The 21915-nt window shown below is 37.3% G+C and overlaps 1 protein-coding gene across 1 annotated transcript in view; it reads left to right on the top strand.

Moving 5' to 3' along the window:
• Window positions 1–15839, top strand: part of ipo11 (importin 11) — a 132380-nt gene extending 116541 nt beyond the window's left edge. The window contains exon 30 of the mRNA XM_039620775.1: window positions 13857–15839. Within this exon, the coding sequence (XP_039476709.1) occupies window positions 13857–14021 (165 nt within the window). The 3' untranslated portion in view covers window positions 14022–15839. The remainder of the gene's footprint in view (window positions 1–13856) is intronic.
• Window positions 15840–21915: the final 6076 nt, after the last annotated feature.

Raw genomic sequence — 21915 nt, 5'->3', positions numbered from 1 at the left:
AGTCTGTTTTAGGACATGAGATTTGGCAGTATTTGGGAAAGCCCTTGAGACACACATACAACTCAGATAATGTTTTATTTTTTAACTATGGGGAATCAACTACATGTTCTTTATACATTACCAGGCCTGCTATAGACCTGGCATCTCTGCCAAAACATAATCATAGGGAATTTCTGCTTGAACTCAAGTAATGTTTAATTAAGTTAAATTGTTAATTTGCAATTTAAATATCTCTGTCATATGGAAAGGAAAATGGAAAATGACTAGCATAATAATAATGAAAAAGATCAATAATAATTAAGCTACCTCTGTCGTATTGTCATGAGAAGAAAATTGATGTAATGCCACCCACTGGACCATTAATAGCTAGTGTGTATGTAAAAGTACATACTAGGTATTAAGTTGGACGTACCATCAAATTACCAATATTGCAACCAAATATTAATTTGCTAATAACAGAGGACATATGCAATATTACACTTAAATTTGTGTGCAGGGTAATACAGAACATGAAGCAAAATGCACTGATAAAGAAAAACTGTTTTTAAGGCAACAGGATTGAGAAAAAACATCAAATACCTCCTCGGCAGTGTTAATAACAATAATACAAATATTTGTTGTTTTTCTGAATCTGGCATGCATGTGAAAAGCCTACAGCCACTTAAGAGAAAAGGTTCTTTGTAAATACTCAACTTTGGTCTGGGTGCTTTGTTTTTCTGTACGCTTCCTCAATTAATGACATTTTACAAAGTTTTAAACAGAAAAAGTTGCTGACTGCATGTTTCCACTCTTAGTGCCATCTTACAAATGCAGAAGTTGATCTTTTAGTGCCTACCAGATGGCACACCAGATTTCAGACAGGATGTCACATATCACTGTTTGACCAAGCTTGTCACTCAAAGCCCTGGTTCAAAGATTCCTCTAATTCATAGCCTTTAGCTTAGAGCACCTAAAAAGAAATGTTTTTCTGATCCTGCTAGAAATATTTTTACCCCCATGTGTCCAAATGGTTTAGAGCTATGCTGCAGTCCAAGGGGAAGTTACACAATAATGATTTAAATGTTGAGTCTCATCTATATATATGCCTTTATAAACTCCTACACATTTTCTAGTATGCACCTGTATGACAGATTGCTGAGGAACTCTTACATTAAGCCCTTTAGTACAGTACTAATTACGATATTGCCATTCATGCTGCCTCACTAGGTGAGGAAATTACTGCAATCAAGGAATAATCTGCTCTCGAAGTCAAGAGGCCATGCCCTAATGAAAACTTAGAAAAGTAGAGAGAGATGTGTACATTTGTGTATGTGGTGTTTTTATCTTTCTGTTTTTATTTTTGCTTTACAGTGATTATCCTACTCATCTCTCAACTCTCTGTTCTGTCTGATGTTGTTTGGTTTCTTTTATATTCTTTATTGTAGAAGTTTTTTTTTACTTTGTCATTGTAACATATACGTCCTGGTACTGGAGACATAGCTATTAGTAATGAATGGACCAAGGGGTTTCCAAAGCACTTCTTTTTTTTTTTTTTTTCTTTTTTTTTAAACTGAGCTCATTGACATATAGCTTTGAGCACAAGTTTAGTGTATTAGTGATGTAAAGTCACAGTTTCCCACTGAGAGGCTTACAGATAAGCAATGAGATATGCCTGTCATGTCTTTCTTATAAGATTTAATGATGCACTATAAACATGACTATTAGTAAGCCTAAGGGCATAATGATAAACAACATCCAAGGCCTTAGGAGTTGATGCCCTATTCATCATATCACCATATTCCTAAACAGAGAGACCGCTTCAGCTGTTTTCGGGGGGGGGGGGGGTTCTCCTCCAAACGATAGGAAAGTTTAATTTCTGTCTTAATGTCTTAACTAGATTGCCTGTGTGATGTTTGAATGTACACACAGCCATCATAATATTAAAACTCTGTGGGTTCCAAGCATGCCACCAAAACAGCTTTGCATTTTAAGGCTTGGATACAGAATTTCTTGCTGTGTTGTCTGGTGGCTGGCACAAGAACTTTGGCAGTGAAGTCTTAGGGACTTGTTTTAGGGGTGGGAGTCTTCATGGATTGGTGGCATTCCAGTGCTTGCTGTGCTGTGGATACTCGCCTTGCTTGGGATCTCTTGGGAGGCAGAGTTATAATGCCTTGGGCTCTTTGTTTTGTTCCTCCAGCACGTTCTTGGCTAGCTTTTGCAATGTGGCAGGGCATCATGTCTTGCTGTGGTCAGCTGCTGCCGTCAGGCAGTGGGTGTTCGGCAGTGGTGAGGTGAGTGGTCAAATTATGGTTATTTTCCAACACCATACCCTCACTCTATAATGTATAGTATAAAGTTCACAAAGGTCAAATGCAGTTTGTGAAACTACTTGGGTACGCAATCCTGCTTCCAGTTCCATTTTGTAGTATGCTTTTCTGTTCATGTATGAACTAATACATACTTGGAGAGGGCTTCTGAAGTTTACAAAGAAAAATAATAAATTCTTTATTTTGTCGTCGCTAAACGTGTTGTCCGTTTTAAAATGTAGGCAATTAGCTGCTTACAGTGAGAGCTCAGTTTTTATACTTCTTTTTAAAAGTGTAACTAATGCCATCCATTACCCAAACCTCGGGTTTTATTGTCCATAATAATCTCTTAGATTAAATTATGTAGATGTGTTGGGTATTGTATAGTTTGTTGTAGTCTTTGTTTATTAGTGAATGCTAAATACATATTTTAACACATGTAATGAAATAGTGATTTGTAAAACTAATACAGCCTACAAAATGTAATCCTAAATACTTTTGTCTATTTTTACTTAGTAATTAGAAAAAGTAGATGAAAACGAGTTAACTTGTTATAGAAACGGGTTCTCGGCCATTACAGCTGCTGTTGTGGATTGCCACAACCTTCACAGCCTTCCTGGAGACATGTACAGCAACTTTAATAACTGCTGCTGTTTATTTAGATGCTTTCTTTCCTGTCAGTCTTAGCAATAATTTCTTCCTTTAAATCATCAACGTGTCTGTAAGTATCACATCGGTACAAGACTGTTCAAAGAAGTCTTACCATTAATTAACGCTAAAATGTTAAATATGATCGATGTATCTCTATCAGCAGGATAGTTACCACAGGCTTTTAAGGTGGCTGTAATTAAACCACTGCTTAAATAGCTGTTACTTGATCCAGCTGTCTTTGCTCATTATAGACCAATCTTCAGGCGTCCTCCTATTTCAAAAATTTTTGAAACAGCTAATTGATCATTTGCAGAGGAACGGTCTATTTTAGAAGTTCCAGTCAGGTTTTAGCTTTGCACTGAAACAGCACTAGTGAAGATTACCAATGACCTTATGGCCTCTGACAGTGGACTCATCTCTATGCTTGTCATGTTAGACCCCAGTGCAGCATTTAATATCTTTTCTCTGTCCCCTAACCCCCAACCGGTCACAGCAGATGGCTGTCCCTCCTTGAACCTGGTTGTGCCAGAGGTTTCTTCCTGTTAAAAGGGGAGTTTCTCCATCCCACTATTACAAAGTGCTTGCTCATAGGGTTCATCTGATTCTTGGGGTTTTTTCTCCAAAATTCTGTAAAGTTCTTACCTTAGTCCCTAAAGTCCTTTGGTGTTACTCAGACTCGAAATAGGGAATTATATACATAAACCTGAAATGAACTGCATTGTGTGTGATGAATGCCTGTGTCATTTAGAACACCTATATTCATTGAAATTACATTCATATTATTTATATTAAGAAGTTATGCGTTGATCCTGAGGGGTTCTTGAGATTAGGTCTGCCAGGCTCCCTGATTAAGATATAATAAGGCTGTAGAAAACCCTTTTTAAATGGTCAGAAGCAGTAGTCAAGCAATCAGTGTTAAAATCCCCTAAGACTCAGATTTGAGCGATACATATGTCTTCAGTCAGGTTTCTGATGTTAGGTATTAAACGTTATTGCAAATGCTTACTGGATGACTAAATGTAAAGTCATCCAGTAAGGCTGCTGTCTGTAGTAGTCTATAGTTTGTGACCTTTGGAGAGCATTATAGCTTTTTTTTTTTTTTTTTGTAAGTAATGCAGATTCTTTGTCTGAGGTTTCCATTAGCTTAGCAATACTGTATGCTAAAGTAGTAGCAAGCAATGCAGTCTCAAAGGGGTTTTTTTTGGGCAATGCGTGACTGAAAATGTCTTATTAGCATAAAGTCATCGGTATTTTTGAGTGAGACGTAAAAAAGCAACTGGTCAGGAAATTTCTCCTATTTACTAGTCTGAAGATTTGTTGGATGTGATAGAATGGAATTTATTTGTATTGTTTGGAGTTTTCATAGTTAACTGTTTGTGGGTTTTTGAGCAGTTACATTTGTCTGACCACCACCACTATGTAATTTTTTAAAAAGTTGGTCTAAATCTTAAACAGTTAACCCCCTTAAATTAAAGCTGACAATTTGTACTTCAATCACTTCTTGATTATTTGATTTAAAATCTTCTGTGGCGGTACACAGACGCAAAATTACAAAAAAATTCATCTTTGTCATTGTAAGTGGTGGGAGAGAGAGTCTGCAGGCAACACAAAAACACCCAACTGACTAAAAGTGAGGTACTGTTCACTTCTAAATGGAGCTGTGGGAGACCAGTGGTGCAAGTCCACTCAGTGCTGTTTAATACAGGTCGAGACAAAATGTCATTGGTGCAATGAAAGGGACGGTCTGCTCAGCTGCAAGGTTGGTGAGATCAGGATGTCTATCATTGCTATAGCCATTATTATACTGACTGACTTGACTTTATATCATCAAGCAATATCTTTTTTTTTTTTCTCACACTTAAATTTCTTACTGATGTAAATAAGAGCTAAGCTGATCATTAGATCTGGACACCCTATTTATGAATTTTTTGTTCACATACTTGAATACACAACATTCTCAAAAATTATGCAAAGCTATTTCTTTATTTTTAATTAGTTATTTTAACCTTTTTTAAAACCTTTTTTATTCAGTATCATCTACTGTGTTCCTGTCCTGGATTTATTTAGGGCTTTTAGGACTAGTGGACATTTCCTGCACATGTTTGTGTTTTATATGCATTAAAACACACTTATGACACAGAAAGATTGTACTGGAGTTTGTCACAGGAAGAGTAAACGTGCTACTGCAAACACAAGGACTGGCTCCTCCGATGCTAAGAGGCTCCCCTCCAGCCACTGTATGTTTATGCTTTAAGAGCATAAAAAGCCTGTGGTGGGCTTTAAAATGTTGGAATTGAATTGCTCTTGAGCTGAATGTGAATAACGACAGATATGAGTTTGTTAGTCATCGTCAAGATGAAATTATGCTTTAAAAATTCACATCGAATTGGAATGTCTGTGGAAAGAAGATTTTTGTACTACATCTTTTACATTTAAAATGTGGAATTAACATGTCCATGATTACATGTTCTGTGTATGTTTATTTGTCCCCGCCCAATAGCTTAAGATATATGCTTGCGTGTATAAGTATGTAGGTGTCCTTTAATCAGGACAGTGTATGTGGGGACACCAGTCAATAGCTGATATCTGCAGCAGTTGGAGTAGAGGTAATAGGATTAGTGTCAGACTCGGATATTCAGCAGGCCCATTCCCACCAAGCCAGCATAGCTCTGCCAACAAAACATGCACACATATAGACTCCCTCTCTTGCATAATATCCATTAGCCACACTCTTATATATGCTTCCATAATTACTGGCAAAGGAGCAATTCTTTGCTATCCTTATTCTTTGATGTTCATAATCAGTCTTAAGTTCAATCTGATGTGGCGCCTCGCATTAGGGCAAGGCCCCATTATCCTGCACTTTACTGTTAAAAAAAAATCCCATGAAAGAGCAAATTCAACAATTAATTTTTACATGATTTTGTCTTTCCGTGCTTATAAGCATCATACTTTCTAAGTGGGATTTACTCAAACCCCAATGCCTATGATTATTGTATTGAAGGACCATCATTCATGGCAGCATTTTTTCTTTTTTTATCAGCAGTGAAGGTTTTTTGACACATCATGATTTTTTATTTTTATTTTTAACTGTCTATTCAGATTGATGGTGTTTTCCCCTCAGCTCATCCTCTGGTTTTAAGTAACTATAGCATGAAAAAGATCTGCTGCAGCACATAAAAAAATATGCCTGTGATAAATTGGGGACTTTTTTGTATATAGATAGATATTAAAATGTATGGCTTAAAACTTTTAAGCTGCCAAGTTGTGAATAATTTACTATTAGTGGTTGGCATTGTTTGCACCGTATGCCTACTACAACACATATTGTTTGGCACAGACAAGCCCAGTGCTAGGTCTGTTCATCCAGAGACACTGATGAACGGAAAAAAAGAGACATGCATACAAAAGTATTTTGCATGTAACATGTGTGACTTTTCAATTTAATTCAATTTAATTTATATATTGCCAAATTTAAAACACCAGTTGCATCAAGGCGATTTAAATTGTAAGATAACGATGTTGCAATAATACAAAGAAAACAGAGAAAACCCCAATAATCATATGACACCCTTTGAGCAAGCACTTTTTGGCAACAGTGGGAAAGTAAACTCTCTTTTAATAACAACAAAAATGCAGCAGAACCAGGCTCAGGAAGGGGAGGCCATCTGCTGCGACCAGTTCAGGTGAGGGAACGAAGACAGGATAAAGACGTGCTACTGAAGAGAGCCAAACTAATGATTATAAGAAAAGTTACGTGTGAAAGTGAGTTAAAAACGTATGTCTTGTGACATGCAGTACTGTATATGAGCAGGAAAGTACTAAATCATTTGATGTCTACTGCAACATTTTGATGGTAGTGTCAGAATTTGGCGTAAACGGCGTACTTGTAAAAGCATGGATCTGTCCTTACTGGTGTTAATGGTTCAGGCTGGTGGTGGTAGTTTAATGGTGTAAGGAATATTTTGTTGGCACACTTTTGGGCCAGTTGAGTATCTCATAAATTCCTTTATGGGCCATAGTGTAGCCATCTTCTCAAACTGGCTTCTTGAACACAATGAGTTCAGTATGTTCAAACGGACAACAAAGTTGCCAGATCTCAATCCAGCAGAGCATCTTTGGCATGTGGTGGAATGGGAGATTCTCATCATCAGTGTACAAACAACAAATCTGCAACAAGCATATGATGCCATCATATGCTTCTCTGTGGAGAAGCATCTTATTGAATCTGTGTCACCAAAAGTTAGGGTGGTCCAATGTGTCAGATATGGAACTCTTGAATGTTGCACTTAGGTTTTATAGTACATAACTGTTCAAAGTACTGTATGCCCTTTTCCCAGTAAAAACCACTCTGTTCCGACTAAAGAACAGCTGCATACAATAACATTAAGTAGTCCTCTGTTCCGTTTAGGTAAGCCACTTTACACCTAGAAGTGGGGTGACATGATCAAATAATTTCATGTTCCAAACTCTCTCAGGTGTGCTGAGGCTATATTCCTCTCCAGCCTGTTGGCACAGATTAGCTTATTTCCCAAACAAAGGTGTATGAATAACTTGCAAGCAAATATTGAGTAGAGGCTAAATTACATGTTATTGGCATGGATTTGTGAAACTGTGCCGCCTTGAAACAGTTGTTCATGTGACAACACTGGTCTCAGAAAAAAGATGCAAGCAAAAAGGTGTTTGGCAACCTCTCTAAGTAATGTCAGAACAGATGGACCAAGTGTAGGCTTTTTTATTGGGTATTTTGTATGAGGTAAAAGTGGACTGCCGTGGGCGCTTAGGATCATTATTATTATCATTATCGTCATAATTACAGTTTTTTCCTTCAGAGCGTATCTCGCCTGCTTCTCCATTCTGTCTCCTCTGCTTTTTTTCCCTCTATATCTTCTCACTAGACATCTACTAAACCTTTTCCACTTCCTTCACATCTCATTTGTCTCTTCTATTCATCCTGCCTCTCATTTATCTTCTTCTGTGTCTGTGGCATGGCGACCATTGCTTCTTTATCAGTGAGCTGCAGCAGGAAGCATGTCACTCTCCCTCTGTCCTTTTCTCTCATCATTATTCCTTTTCTTTTCCCCTCAAATTTCACTGGTTTCATATTTCCTTCCTGCTTTTTATGTTGTGGGGGGGTTTGTTGGGGTTTTTCTTTTGTTTGTTTTTGGCTTGTGCACAAAGTTACCTAATATTAATACAGATGTATGTTTTGTTTTTTTTTTCTTTCAGTTCATCCTTTCGGTCAATTTTCCTCCTAGTTGTTTTTACTATACTTATTATGTTGGCAAACCATGTTTACTTTTTTGGTTATTGTCATTTTCTTGCCTTTATCTTTTCCCCACTTATCCAGAGCCCCCAATTACTTTGCTGTTTCATCTTCTTCACAGTACAAACTCCAAAATTGAAACCTTGCCTCAAATGACCTGAACCAATCATATTTCACATAGTTCACTCCCATCAAACAACTGAACAAATGACATAAATGAGATATGCTTCCAGTTTACAAAATCACCTTCATTATGCAGTATTTGTATCCTGATGGGATTGTTTTTGTCTTCCCTTCTGTTTATTAACAGAATGGCTGAAATTGCCATGCTAAGGTTTATACACCAGATTTGGACTACCTGCCAAGAGAAAAATAATGAAATAATGAATAGAGAAATAATGTTGCTTATGAAAAATGCATTTAATCCTCAATGTTTGGGGAAGCACATAAATGTAATCACTTTACATTTGTCTAACGTATTACTGCTCCTAAATTCAGCACTCAAAATGCAAATTGTAATCAAATATTTGTCACTTGCAGTGCATGAGTTAAATGATCTCTATATTGAAAGTCATGCGTGTTTTGTTTTGTTTCTTTGTTTTGTTTTTTGCTTTTTATGCAAGATTGTGTAAAAATCACCTAACTTTGATTAACACAGAAGGCTGTATAGAAATGGCAAAGTATCTACAAATCATGAAGTGCAAAGATCTCTATATGTCATTAGGAAACTGCTTTGTGCTGATGTGTATGAAAATGTTAGTTTTAAAGGTAGATTTATCAATCTAAGCGTGTGACAGCTCATCTCTCAGAGTAGTGCAAAAGTCTAAAACGTGTCCAAAGGGAGTAGTGTAATGGATTACTCACTGTGAACCAAATAAATAATGCATTATTTTTGCTTTTAAGTGTTATGCATAATACATTATAACCAAAACACTGATAATGCATGACAGAAAATTTACATGCAGAAAAAATAAGAGAATATAAGTTTACTTTTTATAATGTATATGATGGTATATGTTTAAGAGACTCAATATCTACCATAAGCCTTATACTACACATGTTTTTAATAACTGGTACACATGTCCAATAATATTTTTATATTCACTGACATCAAAAATAATTTCACTCAAAAATTCTGGTCTTGTATAAGCGCGATGCCATTAAAACCTGAGTTGACAATAGCTTCTCTTAAACAGCATGATGCTTTGAGTCAAATTTGACCACTTGAGAGCAGCTTACATGTCTAGTTAGAGATTCTAAAGGCGACGAGCTGGCGAGGCTGCAGATGATGTGTCATAAATTAGCTGATGAAATTAACATTTGCCCGCAGTGTAATCCACTAAGCCCGGTGCTGTCAGCATCGCCTTACACAATACAGTTTACACTTCAATACATCATGCAGGCCCACAGTTCATTACATCACACAGAAGTCAGTGTATGTGCTCACACACTCGCGCTCTTGTGGAGTATTTGTGTGTTTGCAGTTAGACATGAGGCACCACGGGATGTGAGATAAAAGCTGGAAAAGTACAGGTTATTGCATCATTAACTCCAGTTAGCATTTGTCTGCCTGACTTAGTTTCCTTTCATGTCCTCTGCTACAGTACAAATGTGTTTTTCGACTGAATAGAGTAGTCTGTTGTAGTAAACTGTAAGAGGAGTGGAAATAGGAGAACAGGTATGAGAGATCAGAAAGTTGAAGATTAAAAAAAAACAAAAAACAAAAGGCTTACTATTGTGAAGTCTATGAGATTATCATCTCTGTGCAATATGTCCTTGTTACTCCCAGTCCCGAAACTAGTATTGGCAATCTCTGTACTAATACCATTTGTCTTTGTGTGAGCCTGTCATTCAGAGAGCTTTAATGATCTTGGTTACTGGTACACATGATGTTGTGTGAATTAAGTGTGTTTAAAGTCCCTCTTAGGCCAATTTTAAATAACACTGATGTTTTTATAGAAATATCTGAGAACTGTTTGCTTTGGAAAAGGACAACAGTAGTCTTGGGATTACTTTAGAGATGAGGGCTTTTACAGCCCCTGTCATTTCAGCTGTCTCTCTTCAACTCTCTCATGTTTCCCACTCATCTCTTTTCTCTGTCCTGAACAATGAGGTAGAGCTGTGATTGCCCACTCTTGCATCCCACATCATCTTGTTTTTATCACTCACTGCCTTTATGGGGTTCTCTGAACCACATTACTTAGCCAGTTCCTGGTACTTAATTCCCATGCATGACGATTCTTTCCCTCTTTTGTCACATTTGTCTCCTTGTTCCCTTATCACATTTCATTCCTTTATACCAGTCACATCTACACGTTTTACTGCCTCATGCCACCGTTATTTTTTTTTTCATCTCTGCCCTTGTTTTCCCCCCCTGTGTTGACATTGGATCATGCATACTGTTTATATTGATAGTGGCAACATTGTAAACTGCTTTTGATCAGTGTTGCTATGTGCACAGTCTCAACAAAGCATGTCCTAAATACAGTCCATTGCTCTATCTCAGAACTTTGTTTTTTGGGGTACAGAAACATTGACTTTATTAGGTACACCTCACTATTACCAGGTTGGCCCCCATTTTCCTTAAGAACGGCTTTGTTTCGTTTGTGGGACATATTCAACAAGGTGCTATTCCTGCGCATCCACAATTTGATTTACTGTTTCACCAAAGCCCAAATGTACTTTATTGGATGGGAGACATGGTGATTGTGATGAACTCATTGTGAAACCAGCTTAAGAGGAGTTTTGTCAGAGGATGTGTTATCCTGCTTGAAGCAACCATCAGAAGATGGAAGCACTGTGGTCATAAAGAGATGATGATTGCACCATAATAGAGGTTAGTTGTGGCATTTTAACAATGTTCACTTGGTTGAAAGGGGTCCAAAGTGTTCCAGCAAAATACCCCACCCCCCACCTCACTATTCCACCACCAGCAACAACCTGAACTGCTGATACCAGGCAGGAAGGACCCGTGAGTTCATGTTGTTTACACCAAATTTCTGTTACAACAGAAAATGAGTATTTTTCTGCTCATATAACTTATGTTACTTTCTCTTTGTGCTTGAAGTGGGAAAGGGGTTTCTCGGTATCTCTCTTTTTCCATTCATCAGAGGCATCGTCTGTTCTCCAATTTTCGTGAGCCTGTGTAAATTTTATCCTCAGTTTCCTGTTCTTCTCTGACAGGAATAGGAGTGTCACCTTGTGTAGTCTCCTGTTGCTGTAGCCAGTCTGCTTCAAGGGTCAATGTGTTGTAGGTTCAGAGTTGTTCTTCTGCACACCTTGGTTATAACGACTGGTTATTATAAATCTAGTAAATCAGCAATTTCCAAAATACTCAGACCAGCTCGTTTGGCACCAACAACCATACAAAGTAACTTAAGTTAACTTTCTTACACATTCAGATGCTTGGTTTGAACTTCAACCATACAATCAAGACCATATCTACATAAATCCATAATATTGCTGCCATGTGATTGGGTGATTATATACTTGGGTTCATGAGCAGTTGAACAGGGTTAACTAATGAAGTAGCTTGGCGAGTGTACATTCTGTTTATTTTCTTAATTCTATTCACTTATCAATTTCTCTTTAATCTTTATTAATAATAATAATTTAATAATAATTATAATATTAATTAATAATTTACACTACTTCAGCAAACTTTAATCCACACCCTATCATATGCAAAGACTTGAATTGTTTTTCTGGCATTTTTCTAAAAACTCATTTAGTATATATGAAGTGTGCAGTCCTGATAAGGGGCTGCATTGCTGCTGAAATATTGTAATCTCTACATACAGACTTAATTGCTTCTATTCCTGTTTAACCCAAACTAATCTGATATTTACTGAGACATATGAAGAATTGCATTAATAATGTTTTCCCTAGTTTGATCATAGTAGATGCTTAAGAGGACCATAGTGATTAAAAATGTATTCAAGTGCCATGATATGTGGCTTCAGACACACACACCTATACACACACAAAAGACCTTAAAGATGTTGTGGTATACAGAGAGAAGGTAATTATGCAGCTTAGATGAAAGCTTTTCCATTAAGCCACTCTACAACATCCTCTCTTTACTAGTTTGATAGCATTGTAATGACAAAGAACAAATTAGTATGACAAGTATTGTTTCCAGTGATTGGCTAGAGACTAAGATTTGCCACTGCAATATTGTGCTTCTCTAAGGACCCAGAGTTGTTTCTCAGTTGTGGGCTGATGTGATTAAGAGTGAACACGCTCGCCAAAATGTCAAGTTTGTGCTACGTGATAAAGGAGATCACAAGGAGAGTTTTTTGAAATTCAAGATACTCACCTGCTTTGAAGCAACAATGATAATTAATTAATCTGTGGGGAAATCATAGCAAAAAAGAGAGCCAGAATACGTGGAAATGTTACAAACGGTGATATAGTAAGGTACCCATACTGATTAAAAACATAAAAGGGTGACTAAAATTGTCTTTATACATTTTATAAGACGCACACAAAAAGAAATCTTCAAAACTTGACTGCATGCGTGGAAGTTTTGTTTGTGCAGTGGTGTTAACAGAACTTGTATACCTCTCTAATTTATTTGCAGGCCGAGTCCCGGCTTTCAGGCTTTTGCCATCTGTTGTTTGCCTCTGCTTCACTTCACAGAAAATAAATGACAGTGTGCAGGTTTACAGAAATGTGTTAGCTGTAGTCCACCATTCAAGTCTTCTGTGCTTGTTTTTTTTTTTTTTTTTTACACTGTCGTCAATTATTATTTTTCCAGCGCTTTCTTCGGTATAAGATGGATGACAGTGACTGTGAATACTGAATTATTTTTTTCTTGTGTACGTTTTCTGTTACTTGTATATGGCAGAGTCGCCACACGTAAAAGGTTTCTGTTGTATTTTCCTCCTTTTTTGTAAAAAATTCATTTTAAAACAATCCACAGTGCATTTTCAGTGAAAGTCCTTTACACACCTACTTACTCACATTGCCACACATAGCAGGCATTAATGAAATTAAGAGTAATTAGTGGATTTGCCTTTTTTGTCAGGCAGCTCATTTTATGGATTATGTTGATATTCTTTCTTTAAGTGAATCAAGATTACACTCTCTTTTCTAATTAAGATACGCTTTCCTTATTCTCTAGGTGGAGTACCTCTCTGTGGTCATGAATTTTTGTGTTTCATCCTGTTTTGTTCCTGTCACATACTTTGTATATATTGCTCGGTATCTCTCCACTATTTATAGTGTGCAATACCAATAATCCTGCGTCGTAAAAAGGAAATATGTAGTTGTCCTTCAGAGTGCTAAGTAATCATATAAACCATTAAAAATTCTGAAAACCGGAGTAAAAGCTTGTATACCGAGACAGTAACCAAAAATAATGGCCTGGTGTAGGGCGGCATCTCTTCCAAAAGTTATTAGATCATGAAAATGAAATCGAGTCTGAGAGGAAAAAATCAAAAATCCAGATCTGAGTTTGTACCAGAACATTAATCCTCCCTGCATCGGTTTATTTCGTTTCAGTTCAAAATTGGATATTTACTTACTGTATCTTGAACAGCCTCTGAAATTAATGTATGGGAACTGGTAGACCTACATTACAACCATGAGCAGCTGATTTGCAGGTGGGATCACTAATTTTTCCACTCTCCATTTTCTTTGTCCTCCTGCAGTTGGCCCTGGAGGATCCGGTGCACAGCGTTTCTCTCCAGCAGTTTGTCTATGAAAAGCTGAAGGCGCAGCAGGCCCTGATGGGGGACCAGGGCTTTGGAGCCCTGATGGAAACTGTGGACACGGAGCTCGTCAGGCAGCTCCAGGAGTTCCTCCAAGGCCTCTAAATCACATCTAAAGTCCTTCACTACCTTACAGAAACGTCCTTGCCTAATGCTACCCTCTGATCCCATTTTTGAAAATGTACTGGAAAGGCTAACAGTCTGCCTAACATGTGGACTCCTAATTCAAACCTCCCCAACCTCTGCCCATGCTATGCCTTATCTATATTCAAAACCTAGCCTTGTCAACTGTCCTCAGCTAACACCCCATGCCCCCCCTTCTCTATTATCTTATTTCTTGTCCTTCCCTTTTTTATAAAGACTGGGTTTATGTGGGTCAGAGTATCTTCACGTTTTTAAAACACCCACATGACAACATCAACGCACTAGAGCTTCCACTCAATACTTATATTTTTCCTCACTTTTTTTGGTTTTGCTGTGAAATAGGTAGAAAATTGAAAAAGTTGTATTAATGTTGCGAAGGTTGGGGGTGGGGGAAGAATCATCTGCAGTGCCAGAACAGGAGCCTCGGACTATTTTCTATGGAAAAACCTACAGATTGTAGCAGAAAAGGGGATAAACCAAACCTGAAGGACCTGAAGCAGTGTTTACAGAATCTATTCTTAAAAGAGAAAAAAATGAAATGTAATTTTGTATGTATGTAAAGTATGGATGATATTCTGCCTGACATTATTTGTAGTTTGTTTTTACGTCATGTTAATTTCTCTACAGCTATTTTTTTTAATAATAATTTTGTCATAACCTGAGGTCAAATTGAAGTAACTACTGAGAGAACTAGAGTGTTTTTTTGGTTTTCTTTGTATGGTGGTTTGGAGTTTTGTTTTTTGTTTTTTGATTGCAGAATGGGGGCTTTTTAAATGGTTGATTTGCAAAAGTGCTGAACCATGTTTATATATACATACCGCTGCTAATTAATGGTGTGTTGGAGCACTTTAATAACCAAAACTGTCACAGCTTTTTCATTCTTTTCACATCAGTATACTTAAACACAATGGCAGAAGACCTCAGAGTAGTGTATACTAGGCTGAAGTTGCATTAGGGGCATTGAGAGCCTTATCTTGATTTGTTGCCACATCTTCATTTTGACTTATTCCAAATGTGACATGCTGTTAGGTTTCATCATCACTTTAATTTGGAAGAATTTAATTCTGGCCTGTCCGGCTGTTATCAAGTGGCATTCACAGCCATTGAAAAGAATCACAATGCATCACAGGTGGAAAAGAAGTTAGCTGTCCTGCAGTCTTTTTTATTTTTGTTTCTGAATTGGCCTGTAATTGGCGTGATAGTTTGATATATTTGATTTGAGAGGAGTCATTTGTTTTTGTGTTCTATCTTAAAATGCTTAATAAATAGGAACGAACCTATTTGATAAAGAAAAGTAATAAATTACTGAATATTGGCACTTAAGTATTTAATAGTTGCATTTTTACACACACAGTAGGAAACATTGTCTAAAACTATGTTGCAATTTTAGACTTATTTACATAAGTTTTTTTATGGTTTAACAATTTTTTGTTTTCTTTTTTCATCGTGGTGCGTGTTAACCTTCTTGGGAAAGCGATGGCCCTGACATTAGCTCCTTTGACACTGTGATAAGAGTTGAGTAGCAGTCAGAATTACAGCCTTATGCTTTCAGCCTTACCTACCCGTGAAACACAAGACCTTTTTACTATTATGTTGACTACTTAACTAGTTCAACAGTACAAGATTTCTTCACTTGTTAACTCTTGATGGAAATTATTAAGTTTGTTTTGAAAACGACATAGTAGAGGAAGTTCTGGGGCTATAACTCTTGGTTATGTTTTCATGGGGAAAAATACTTATATTCCAAAGCCTTCAATAAAATGCAGTAATCAGCCAGAATAGTTGTCTTTATATTCCCATTTTGTGTAACTGAAAACATTAGTCCCTATTGAGTTCTTGATGTGCTGTTTTCTTTGCAGTCTGATTCTATTGAATGAATTTTTCTAGCAGATCAGACATAATTGTCCTGCAGATAATATGATGGACTTGAAGTTGTCCTTAATGCTGGAACATCAAGGACTGAGCCACTGATTGGAGTGGAAAGGAGCACAAGTGGGAGAGTCTCAGGACACTGAAATATGATGGTAAGCATAAGGTTTAGATGTATCCTCTCTTGAGAGTACAGCATGCCTGATGTGCAAACTCAAGTCAGTTTGGTAGACGCTCTTTTTTTTTTTTTTTTTTTTTTTTTTTAAAGGAAGCTGTCAGTTAGAAAAATGGGGCAATAACTACTGAGAAAGTACAAGGAAATGAACTGGCAATTAGTGGGAAATAGAACTAGATCCTACAGCCATGCTTGTGGCTCTTTGGTTTGAGCAATAGAAAAGATTCAATTCAATTCACTTTTATTAATATAACGCCAAATCACAACGACAGTCGCCTCAAGGCGCTTTATATTGTAAGGTAGACCCTACAATAATACATACAAAGAAAAACCCACCAATTATGACCCCCTCTGACCACGCACTTTGGCGACAGTGGGAAGGAAAAACTCCCTTTTAACAGGAAGAAACCTCTGGCAGAAACAGGCTCAGGGAGGGGCGGCCCCGACCGGTTGGGGTGATGCCAGTCCACAGAATAAATATGACTTTATCATAGTTTTATGAGAGAGTTCAAGTGATGACCGAGATTATTACAATTCATTTTGGGGAATAAATTGAATTAATTTTTGTACAAAATGGTTTCACAGTTATTAGAAAGTCATCCATGATATGCTTTTTGATTAGTGTGCACACTGTATGGATCTATGCGAGATTTGTTGAGTGGTACATGGAAATGGAGTCTAATTACAAAACTGTAATACTTAAAAAAACAAACGCCAGGTTGAAAATCTCAGGTAACTGTTAAAATTAGCTGACTAATTTCCCACGAGCTTTTAAAAGTGGTGACCTCAACGATGGTTTTAAAGCACTTGATGACACTTTTTTTTTTTAACTTTTCAACATACTATTTTGAACGTACTATTTCTGTTTGCGCACATTATCAGAATTATTGCAGCAACGGAAAACAAAACATACAAATTACAAGGGTCAATATTATTAGCCCCTGAAAAACTTGCTTTTTTTATTGACCTATAGCACAAACCAGTGCCGTGGAATGCTACACTTTAACTTTGAAATGCTTAAAGCTTGTAAAATCAACCAAAAACTGAGGGTTATCTTCCAATTTAACACAGTATAAAAACATCAGCAAGTGTTTGAGCTGTCATTTGAAAAAGCATCAAAAACAAAAGAACAACTTCAGAAAAACTTTGCTGATGCTCACAAAACAGGAGATGGATATACAAAGAACTGGAGTGACAAGTATAATCAAGAAATTCAATATTATTCAGCCATAACAATGAGCCTGGCAGAGGTAGGAAGTGAAAGATTCTGAAAGATTGTAATGAAAAGAGGTGTGAAGTGTGTCTGAAGACCCCAAAACAACTTCTGAGACACTAGTGAATGACTTAGCCTAGTTGGGAATTGTAATGTCTAAGAAGACTATCAGTAGAATCCTGCACACATTGACATGTTCAAGCCAAACTGAAGTATGCAAAGCACAACCTGGAGAACGATTACAGTGCATCTGGAAAATATTCCCAGCACTTCACCTTTTCCACATTTTGTCATGTTACGGCCTTATTTCAAAATTAAATTCATTTTTCACCTCAAAATTCTACATGCAGTACCCCATAATAACAAAGTGAACAAAGTTTGGTTGTTTGGTTGAAATTTTTGCAAATGTATTTAAAAATAAAGGCAAAAATATGTTGACAAACCTTGGCCCCAGTGTGAGGTCCACAGCGCTCTGTAACAAGTTATCATCCAGGATGTCTCTGTACATTGCTGCATTCATCTTTCCCCACAGCTCGATGCTGCCACCACCATTATTTACTGTAGGGATGGTATTGGCAGGTGATAAGTGGCGTCTGGTTTCCTCCAGACATTACGCGTGACATTAAGGTCAAAGACTTTCTTTGTTTTAATCCGACATGAGAGTTTTGCCTGAATGGTGGATTGCTGGGAAATGGGTGTCCTTCTGGAAGGTTCTCTTCTCTCCACAGAGCAATGCCGGAGCTCTGTCATCGACGGGTTCTTGGTCATCTCCCTGACTATGGTGTGTCAGGTTTATATAGTGGATTGTCATTTATGCATAGAAATATCTACTCATATATGCTTCGAGTTTTATAATCAATGTCATGTTGGTAGAGGTTTGATCCTTAGTAGCCTGTGGAGATTCTGTGTGCCTTCCAGAGTGCTCTGGCATGCACACACAACTTAAGGTCAGGAGAGGTTATATATGCTCTTACTGATTTATGGTATGGTATAGGAGGACACCTACTCTGTATCTGGTTAAGTATAAGAGCCTTTTGTTTAGATGGACCGTTAGACTCCTGGCACCAGCGTTGGGGAGTCTTCACGGGGTCACATCTTGACCCCACACACACACACACACACACACTCTTACACAACACACAGGCAAGGTACTCTTTGTGTGTATGTAGACGTCATATGTTAATGAACCTATGGATATTCATGTAACCTCAATAAAAGTGCAGTGTTACGGGGGAGCGGACGAGAACAACTGGGGTCAAGCGAAGGAACGGCATTTGTCCAGTTGGTCTCCCTCGTATACGAGAATCATAAAGAGCTCTGCTTGGTGTTCAATGCTTTTGCTGTGTAATTACATTGTCTTCAACGTTCCAGCGAATAGGTTTATGCTATGAACCTATCATGGTGCTTCTACTCAGATTGCTCAGAGTGGCAGGTGGCCAGCTCCTGAAAGAGTCCTGGTGTTTCCAAACTTCTTTTCATTTATATATGGAGGCCACTGTTTGGGACCTTCAGAATGCTGCAGAAATGTTTCTGTACATTTCCCCAGATCTGTACAATCCTGTCTCAGAGGTCTACACACAATTCCTTGGATGTCATGGCTAGGTTTGTGCCCCGACATGCAATGTCAAATATGGGACCTCATATAGACAGACGTGTGCCTTTCCCAATCATGTCCAGTGAAATAAATGTATCACATCTGACTGATCATCAGTGGAAACAGGATGCCCCCCCCCCAAAAAAAACTAGGATGCTTGAAAAAGTGGTGTTAAAAAGTCTTTGCTCTATTTAACAGCACTTTGGAAATACTTGTACCATTAATTTTATTTTCATCTGTATATGCCAAGAAATTTTAACATTTTATATGCCCACTTTGCACTCTTCTATCTATATATAGGGTTTAAATTATTTGAGAATCGCTGTACTCTATTTTCAGTTGCATTTAAAACAGCACTACAGCTTTTTGCTTTTTTTTTTAAATATGCATTTTTCAATGCTAAAAGGCAGCAGTGGCAGGAATTGGCCCATTTGTCTTAATTGGTGGAGAATAAATGTACTTCTGGCTACTGGTCACTTGAGTGGCTTATAGAGTGCAGAAGGGGTGATTAAGGATTCTGCACCCATCTTCACTTCCCACCCTGCCTTTCTTCCTTGCCAGCACTATTAATCCAAGGGACTCATTCATTCATTTTTCTTCTCCCACTCTCTTTCATCCTATTGCTACCAGTGTAGTTCTGTATAGACAGATAAGAACCACAGGTAGACTATCTGTAAAGGAGAGCAGGAGGATTAGCTCATTAGCTAATCAATAATTTGCAAACTTTATTGGATTAGCTTCCCACTTCAAAGATCATTACACAGCAGCATGTTCACTCTAAAACTTTGGTAATTGCTAATTTTCTCATTTAAGTCTTCTAATTTATGTACATTTATCATTTCATTACCCGGGATCATTTAAATATTCATTTTTTTTCTGAATGAGGAAAAAGAGGTAAAATATCAAAAAGCAAACTAAATTTAGAAGCCCTGTTTAATCAGTGCTGTGAAGTTTTCTGCTTCACTCTATCGAGTTATTTTCACTGTTTCGGTAACTTGTTTTTAGAATAAAAAAAAAAAACTACAGTGTAGACTGTTGTAATATTTGCATTGCACATTTGTAGCAGTTAACTTACAAAAATGCTGTTGAAGGCTTTTTCAAAGATAGCAAGCAAAGTTTAAATATCTTCAATGTTTGTTTGTTTTTTTACCTTTTTTTTCCTTGCTCCAAGTTGGTTCTGGAAATGATATCCAATCTCATTAATCATAGTAAATATGAAGCCACAGCCAGCAAGCATTTACCTGATCTTAATGACTGCAGGGGCAGGCCTGGCACAGTCCTAACACTACAATTTTTCCACTTCGATTGTATTAGCTTAAAAAAGTTATTTGATACATTTTTCTCAAACTGAAATGCAGAACCTTTATATCATGTTTATTTCTTTACACATACCTGTTTTTGTCTATAACTTGGATATTCGTGACAAGTCTGCTCACACACTCGACATCCCTCAAAGCCATGTTCCACTTTAGAGCCTAAAACTCTAAAGATGGATGCACTGACCACAGGGTACACATATTCTGATTGCTGATGCCAGTTCACAAAGCTCAGATCATCTCAAACTGGTTTTATGAAAGTTCACTCAAATGGCCTCCACAGTCATCAGATCTCAATCCATTAGAGCACCTTAGAGATGTGGTGGAACAAGAGATTCATCTGTGCAAGGCTGTCATATCAATGTGGACCAAAATCTCTGAAGAATAGCACTTTGTTGAATGTGGCCATGAAAAGTTAATGGGAGTCCTATCTGTCATTATCACACTTAGGTTTTATAGTTTCTAACTCTAATAGAACACCTGTGGGATGTGGTGGACGGTGACTATATATATGTGCAAAATATATTGCTTAAAGCATACTTTAAATATGTCCTTCCTTCGCAATGCTTCAACAGCTACCTGATTGTGTCATTTTGATTGTGTGCGGGTTATGTAGAAGAAAAGTATCAGTGACAGCATGTGGGTGAGCGCCCATTTGTCTATGCATTGATTCTGATTAGAAGTGGCGGTTCTTGTCTGCCTGTGGAAGCCTGTAATTAAAACCTGAAGTTCTTGGCATGTGCAATCATTATGTGGCCATACTGCATGTCTTTCAAGTAGGTGTATGAGCACTCCTCGTATTGATGACTCAGTGTCCTCGTGTGCTCCTCTGTGCACATCTGTGTGTGTTCAAAATCTTGCTTCTGTTACAGGAATATGAAAAGTTTGCTGATTGAAGTGTCACTTTGGTCCACTGATTAATGAGATTTATAGGCAAGTGTGACAGTTGTATAGAACCTACCAATCAACCAACCAACCAGTCAGTGCTCTCTATTCAGAGAGCACTGACATGAGATCGATTACCTCGTGCTACGTAGAAATAGCACCAGGTGGGGGGAGTGTGTATATAAAGTGGACATGACTCTAATGTCACATTAGTCACAGCAATAATAATGCCATTTTGCATCCTGACCAAATTATTATTTTGGTAAAATAATAATTAATATATTAGTTAATGGACAAAAATCATTTTGGATAACAGAGCTACTATCTTTGAAGTGATGGTTGAACTGAAGAATGAATTTAATAATACCGCTTTAGATTTTTAAAGCAAAACAGAATAATTAATGAAGGCCTACTTCGACGCTATTAAAGCTCCACAGTTTGAACTATTTTTGTACTTTTATAATCGTTTATTTTTATTTTGTCATATCAAGTCATTTTAATTACCAATTTGGGAATTTTATTTTGCTCATATTAATTTAGTTTATTTTATTGTTTATAAAACTTAATTTCTAGTTTAGTTTTTATCACTATTGATTTGTTTTTTTTAACTTTCACTACTCTTTGAATTTACCCAGTTGAAGTCGACAAGATATAAACGACTCTTTAATAAGCTGTATGGATGATTTCAAATGCCCAGACACTATAAAGCTAGCAGAAACGATAGTATTCATGTAATCAGCATCATCTCCTTAACTATAAGTTGATGTCCTCACCTGTAATGTGACCAGACATTCACCACATTT

This window comes from Oreochromis aureus, linkage group 12, assembly GCF_013358895.1.
Source record: "Oreochromis aureus strain Israel breed Guangdong linkage group 12, ZZ_aureus, whole genome shotgun sequence".
In the NCBI taxonomy this organism is placed as follows: Eukaryota; Metazoa; Chordata; class Actinopteri; order Cichliformes; family Cichlidae; genus Oreochromis; species Oreochromis aureus.
This window is presented reverse-complemented; position numbering and strand designations above follow the sequence as displayed.